This window comes from Clarias gariepinus, chromosome 12, assembly GCF_024256425.1.
Source record: "Clarias gariepinus isolate MV-2021 ecotype Netherlands chromosome 12, CGAR_prim_01v2, whole genome shotgun sequence".
NCBI classification, from domain to species: domain Eukaryota; kingdom Metazoa; phylum Chordata; class Actinopteri; order Siluriformes; family Clariidae; genus Clarias; species Clarias gariepinus.
In genome coordinates this window covers 23,998,125-24,005,774 of record NC_071111.1, presented here as the reverse complement: position 1 = coordinate 24,005,774, position 7,650 = coordinate 23,998,125, and the positions used below count along the sequence as shown (strand labels likewise).

The 7,650-nt window shown below is 35.3% G+C and overlaps 1 protein-coding gene across 1 annotated transcript in view; it reads right to left on the bottom strand.

The window, feature by feature from the left end:
• Positions 1-1,698: 1,698 nt before the first annotated feature.
• ptprb (protein tyrosine phosphatase receptor type b) overlaps positions 1,699-7,650 on the bottom strand; it is a 39,192-nt gene continuing 33,240 nt past the window's right edge. The window contains exons 28-31 of the mRNA XM_053508380.1: positions 6,709-6,872; positions 4,190-4,325; positions 3,967-4,087; positions 1,699-3,345 (exon numbers count right to left, since the gene is read on the bottom strand). Of these exons, the coding sequence (XP_053364355.1) occupies positions 3,323-3,345; positions 3,967-4,087; positions 4,190-4,325; positions 6,709-6,872 (444 nt within the window). The 3' untranslated portion in view covers positions 1,699-3,322. The remainder of the gene's footprint in view (positions 3,346-3,966; positions 4,088-4,189; positions 4,326-6,708; positions 6,873-7,650) is intronic.

The window sequence follows — 7,650 nt, the reverse complement described above, 5'->3', positions numbered from 1 at the left end:
AAATGGATGACTTCTTTGAGGAAAAGCACTAATTACGGGATGATTCATTACATCAGTGACAGGTGGCCTGCAAACATACAGGAAATGAGGTCAGACTGAAAAAGGATGTTTATTTCTGTATTTCTTTTCTCCTTGTTTTCTTCTTATGAAACTTTATGTATTGTATTTGTGACCATCTTATACATCTTATGACTGTGTGAATGATATAAGGTCACATTTCAGGATGAAAGAACTGGATGCATAGGTAAGCAGGTATGTTTTAGTTTTTTTATTATTATTATTATAATTATTATTATTATTTTAGTAATTATTATTATTACTATTATTATTTTTAAAAAGTATCCTAGAGCTTATACACACAAAGGCATCTGGTTTATGCATTATAAAAGCCACATTCAAAATCAGGGCACAATAAATATTCATATTGTCTGTGCAATAATCCAAATTCTAGGTCAAATAAAATTTCTTTCATTTCATGCAAAGCTACAGTATGTAGATCCTAATCCCATTTCATTTACACACATACATTATGACCCCTGCAATCATGTTACACAGACACAAGTGTGTGATTTTGAAAAAAGGGGATATGTACAAGATATAAACAGAAATCCTGTTGTTGTTTTTTTCTGAAATTGCAATTTATAAGTATAAAACAGTGTAAATTATAGAGATACTGGAAATATTTTAAAAAAGTGATATAAATTCTAATAACAGCACACTACATTAAAAAAACACTCTATTCAGTACATAAAAAGAATATCATCACAATCTGAATTATAATATAATATAATATAATATAATTAATATAATATAATACATCATCAGTATTGTTGCTTACAGCAGAGAACATAGTTCAGCATATACAGCTTATAAATGGTTTGTGAAAATAGATAAAAAAAATAAAAAAAGATTAAAAAATAAAAACATTTCAACAACCATGACAGAAACTGACTTTTCAGATTGCTTTACACCGCTTGCATCTTCAGCACACAGATCTGTAGTTTTATAACTAACTATAGAAACAAAAAGAAAAACACTTTCACATTATAATCCAATCGAAATTTAAAACGAATCTCGTTCACGGATGTTGCACAACATTAGGAGTAACTGCAGTTTGAACTGAAATTGTGTTGTTGCCTTTTTTTTTATTAATTAAAAAATTGTTATGGTAATTGTAATACCAAATTCCAACTTTTTCCAAGCTGCTTATGATTTCATTTTATTATCAAAGAACTGTAATTGAAGTGAATTTTTGTAACTGAAAAATTTGTACATTTTTAAATTATATTTATAAAATAAAATGAAATAAAATAAAAAATAGACAACCCCAAACTTAACAAGACTGCAGCCCAACTTGAAACGTGAACATTATCTGTGGCCCACCCAAACCTTTAATCACGACTCTTTAATCACAACGATCATGAAGAATAAACTTTTTTTATATATATATATTTGTTTTAAATCTCATAGCTTTGTTTTATTAGTAACCTTTTAAAAAAATTATTAAGTTTTTTTTATGTGAATTTAAAATCTCATTACAAAATTTTAAATTAAAAACTGTTTTGCTATAAGTGCCGTCTCACGGCCCATATTTAGTTCTCTTACAGCCCACATTTTGGCCTTTTTACTAACTTTAACATTTTCGTTTTTTAAAACTGCACACGGCTACATGACTTTCTCCAGGTTAACGGTCATTTCTTTTTATACAAATGAAATTCCACAGAAAATTTAAATTTGAAGACTATAACATGTCCTTTCTCCAAGACACATGACAATTACATCTTTTTGAACAGCTACACATGCAGCGTTAGAGGGCATTAGAGTACAAGTGCACTTATCTCCCACAGTTTCTTTGAATCTTATTCAGTACTGTGCAAAAGTCTTGTGTCCCCCTCATTTCTTTATATTTTGTGTCCAAAGAGCCAGACGTTCTTATATTTTTTATGTCGATTTTTTCGCCTTTTATTTTCTCAATTTTCTCATATAATAAAATGAATTGTATTAATTTAAAATAAAGAAATAAATGAGGCTTTTGCCCAGGACTAACAACGAAAACTAAATAAATTTTTTTCTTCAGTGCAAGAATTTAAAAAAAGAATATTCCATGTCCCAGTTTTGAGGTCTAATAGAAGTGCTTATTTAAAGCATTGAACATCTAAAAAAATTTAATAAAAATGAAATCTAATAAATTGCTTTATTTAAGTGCTTTAATCTTGATATTTGGTTTATATTTCTTATGGCGTATGTTAAATTGGGGTAAAAACGTCATGTCTGTTTTGCCCTTGTTGTGTTTTCTATGCTGGTGCATGTGCGGTGTCAGAACGATTAAAGCTTCCCAAACAACTGAAACTAAAGACAGCTCTGTGAGAGGTCATGGGTGAACAGTTTTCTTACTGAGCAGGACCTAATACAGCATAAAGTAAAATACAATGAATATGCAAAAGTGTGTTACTATGCATGGTTCCTCTGGAAATGATGGTGGCAGTTTAACCTTCTGTAAATGTCCCATGATGAATGCAAATTTGGCAAGAGAAATGAAAAGGAACAAACAAGAGCAGCCATTTTCTAGCATTTTTTCCCTATATAGCTGTTCATCAAGATGCACAGGTGTGTGTGAGAGAGTGTGCACAGAAAAGCTGGATGAAGTTACGTGGTCTGAAATGCACACAGCTTCAGGGTTATATACTGTACAGGTCGCCTCGGCAATTCCTTAATTCAGTTTGCACGCTAAAATAATTCCATTTTCTTTTAGCTTGGTCATTTAGTTCGGGCTGCTAGACATTAAAGTGTGATTCCTAATTAACAATTAAGCAAGGGAGGTGATAACATGCAAATGTATGATAGAAAGCATTAGAGTCTATACTGACCAAAGGATAACACTTATAAAGGATATAAATATCCATAAACACTAAATGTTAACACTTTAAATATGTCCTGAGGAGGTTGTATAAAAATAAATGCTATATTCCTGTCCACTGCAAACAAAAAAAATCCAATTTCCAATGTTTATTAACTCCTATATTTGTTATATTAACCAAAGAATAGATTATATAACTTGTTTAAGTTTTTTGAAATTCAGTTTCATTCATTGTTTTCTAATTTTGGCATTAACTTCTAGCAACAACATTGTCTGTCAATCGAATAAGAAAGTGCAAGATTTAAATAAATGAAAGCAATTATTTGCATATGCATTCAAATTTTTCTCTTGCAGAGATTTTTTTTTTTCTTTGCAGTGAAGTGCACCAGTTATTAACGTTAGATTTTATGTTGAAAAGCAATTCCAGTCATCTTCTTCAGTGATTTGTTTGGAGGTCCGCAGGCTTCATTGTCCAGTGTAGACAAAATCTACAAGAACCAGTGTCATCATTAAGATAAATATAAATACACTGAGATATATCAGATTAATCGTTAAATGCAATATAACAGCGCAGGATAGATAAATTTAAACTTTATTTCTAATGTATTTCTAACTTTATTCTAATATTCTCTTATAATCCACGCCAAACTTTTAACTGTAAATCATCAAGATATCAAATGTTCTTCCACAATTTTTACATTTATTTATTTATTTATTTATTTTTGTGAACCACATGCCAGAGAAAAAATTGGTATTAAGTCTTTGTTAAGATATTTGATTTGCAAGCATCACTTCCTGTTGCCAATTGGTGGCGCTATGACAATGAATAACTATTGACATAAGTGTATTACGGCCATGAGAACTTTTGGCTCTATTCCATTATCTATTAGTTAAAGATTAAAATCTAAGACATTTTAACATTACGCTGATCAAGTTTGGTCTTTATTTGGAATCTTTTTTTTTTTTTTTTTTAACTGCTCAAAATTAAAAAAAGGGCGACTTGGGGTGTGGGATGTGATCATGAAATAAATTGAATAAATAAGTATAAATAAAAAGTTTGATCTTTTTCTCATTCTGCTACCAAACTGCACGTATAGTAACCCACTCACCTCGATAGTAGCCAGGGTTGAAGTTCTCGTATATGGGGTAAAGCGGGTTCTCCTGTTCACAGCGGAGCTTCCTGGCTCTCAGAACGTCACGCACACAGTGATGGAGGTAGACGTACTGGTTCTGCACAGACACAACATTGTCATGATTGAACATTTTTGGTCGAAGATTTGAGAAGATTGTTTTGACGGTTTAACTGATGACTAAAGCTCTCAGGAGGCCCACCTCGGTCTGCACCAGGTGCGAGCGGTGCAGCCGCAGATCGAACACACAGCCGTAAATGTCCACGGTGCCGCGGTTGTCCACCTGCTGTAACGCGCGATCCAGCACGATGAAAGTGCCTGTACGACCCACGCCAGCACTGAGGAGGAAGAGGACATCATTGTCAAAAAAAGTCAGAGACATGTAATGATGAAGGATAACTAAACAGCTAGAGTTATAGATTCAACACATGAAAGACTGTCTCCTGCCTGATCGAAATGGTTTATGGTTTAATAGGATTATGTTTCTAAATTGTGAAAAAACATTGACAACTTTGGGTGTGGTCATAAAATTCCTATTTTTATAGTTTAAACCCTAAATTTGCTCCCAAAACACTTTAATTTCATTTCAAACTCGGCTCAATACATTACCCTTTAAAAAAAAAAAGAATGTAAAGGTAAACCCGTGTACTGTACAGTACTTTACCGCTGTGTCTCCTTCAGTACCAGAATGTAAAATACCGATGTTACCCCTATACTGTATGTACTGTTATTCATGCAAGCGTGTTTTTTTCAGTACTGTAGAGTAAATACAATAATAATTCACCATCCCAAGCCGCGTTTTCCTCTACGGTCACTTTTGTTCACTCTACAGTAATACAAAAAATGTATAAAATTTTATATTTTATATAAAAATTTAGCTGAATCTATGTTAATACCTATGTTACAAAATTGGTCAATGATATTGTTCTTAATAGTTTAGTTTTAAAGCCCATATATATATATATATATTTCCATGGAAAAAGCTATGAAAAAAATAGCGGGGGATATTTACGCTTTTTATGAAATTGCAGGTTTTTGTGAACAATTATTAGTCAGGTTCTAAGGAAAAGTCTGTGATCGACTAAGGCGGCAAACTCTGAACCGCGACTTTGTGGGCGTCGACTTTATAAATAAAATACCTACCTGTATATAAAATGCATTTTAGTCAAAACTGTGTGTGTGTGTTTGTGTTCTGAACTGAAACTGAATTTTGAAGGAAAAAAAGTCAAAACTTGATATATTTATGGTTCTCTTAAATATTCAACAAACAAAAGCAACAGTACTACAGTCAAACTATTGTGCGTATAAGTGTATGTGTAAGATACCAGGTACAAAACCGATGAATTTCCAGAATAAAATTTCAGTTCAGGCAAGTCTGAGTCCTCCAGAGCAGCAGAAGGCGCTGTGGAGGGGAGAGCGCGAGCGATGTCACGGTAGGAGCAGAAGCAGGATAGTGTGACTAAATAATGACTGTACACCTGAATATGACTGAAAACTTTAAGCTAAGCGCATACACTTTCAATCGAGAGTACCATGAGAAAATAAACGATCAGTTCACTTGATGATCAGATAATGACATCATCATCATCATCATCAAAACTGTTCCCTCAGTAACAACGGCGCACAAAGCTTTAAATCTCACACATGTCCGGAACTGGTTAGCATGACTGCTATTGACAGGAAAAAGACGAAGTACCTCACTTTGAACTTGTGATATTATCACAAAAACCCTGATGACTTGTGACTTCCCTGAGCACACGGTGAGTTCTTGACCCGTCTTTATTCCACACTTCATTCCTAACCCTGGTCCTTATTTCATTCCTATTTTAATCGAACTCTAACACGGCCTCACGGATCAGGAATTGACTCTCGTCAGACTCTCGCTGCCACTGTCGATCCATTATCTCCCGCAGAGACAGCGCCAGACCCTGTGTAACCGAGGGGACTAATGCAATTAGGACAAAACGCTTCAGCGTGATTGAAGAGCTCGGTATAACCCCTGATGATCAGCACGCAAAAAATTTGATAGATTTCCTTCTCCCACGTCTGACATTTAATGTTGGGAAATATGCATATTACTACACAAGCTCTCTCTCTCTCTCATAAACTATCTTCACTAATTTACAACGATGCTTCTGTCCTCCTACCGCTTCCCAGATACTTGAATATACTGTAATTTGCAGTCATCTAAAAACTCAGGGACTGACTAATAGCTAATCTGCATCTAGACCAATAATACCAATGGCGTCCAAATTTAAGAGCGATTAATGTTCCATATTTGGTTAATCAGCAGTTCATGGCTGGGCGTCACTTTTAATAAATGTGGCACGGAGGGAGGAGATGCGTGCAGTGTGGGATGAGAGGAAAACTAATAAAAGAAGAAGTAAATCAGAGCGAGATCAAACTCCAATAACATTAGCTACATCCGCGGAGGAGGAAGACATAAGCACACTCCAGTCCGAGTGTTGTGATCTCTGGATACCAACATGTAGGGGTATACAGTATGAGTTTGACTGTATGGAGTAGATTAGTGGTTCTCAACTCTGGTTCTGGAGGACCACTTCAGACCGCTCTGCACATTTTAGTGTCTTCTCTGCTCTATCACACCCACTTAGGTTAAGGAAAGCCTGTTAATTAGCTGATTAGTTAAATCAGGTGGAGTAGAAAAAATTTCATAGTGATAAAGTGTGTATGTAAGGAATGAGCGTGGTTTCCCCGTACCTGCAGTGGACCACAGTAGGGCCTGAGTTTGACACTCTGTCGATGTAATCTCTCACAGTTCTCACGAACTGAACGAGCGACTGGGTGGTCTCGGGCACTCCGTGATCCGGCCACACCGTGTAATGGAAGTGACGCACAATCCTCGGGTAACTCAGCTGGCCTTCCTACAGTATAGAACAATTTACAATAAATTAACACATACTGATGTGGATAAGCAAAAATCCCACATCATTTAGAACATTAACACCCCGCCAAGGTCAAGTATATTTTATATACCAGTAAAGTGGTGACAGGATCACCCAGGGCTCATGTATGCCTCTGGGGACCAAAGAACATATTCTGGTCCAATCCGACAGAAAAGCCAATGTAGCACAAATTCCTGAAAAGCGTTAATGCTGGCTATGATACAGTAGAAAGGTACCAGAACACTCAGCTTGAGGGTCGATCATAAAATTTCTATTATGGCGTGAAATTTTTTTTTATATTTGCCCAAATTGTGCCACTGGAAATTAGTAAATTCATGAACATCTCATGAACCGTGAAACTTGCGGTCGACTTGGTATACAAAATTCTGCCTCATTCCCTCTACTCCCCTGACCTCGCACCCTGTGACCTCTTCCTCTTCCATTAATTGATGAAACCACTTAGTGGCAGGCGTTTGATGATGACGAAGTCATTACCGAGATGGAACTTTTGCTCTTAAGCCAAAAAGAAGGCTTCTTCAAAGACTGTCTCCATCAGCTCGTCTATCCTTTGGAGAAGTGTGTCGCCTTACAGTAGGTGGAGGGTACGTAGCCAAGAACTAAGCTCATGACCAACGTTCATTTTCATTACATTATTATTTCTTAGCAATGATAATTTTATGGATGTCCTTGTACAGTACATCACAGCCTTCTGTGTGGGGCTTAGCAGAAAAAAAGTTCAAACGAAGGTTATTGATCC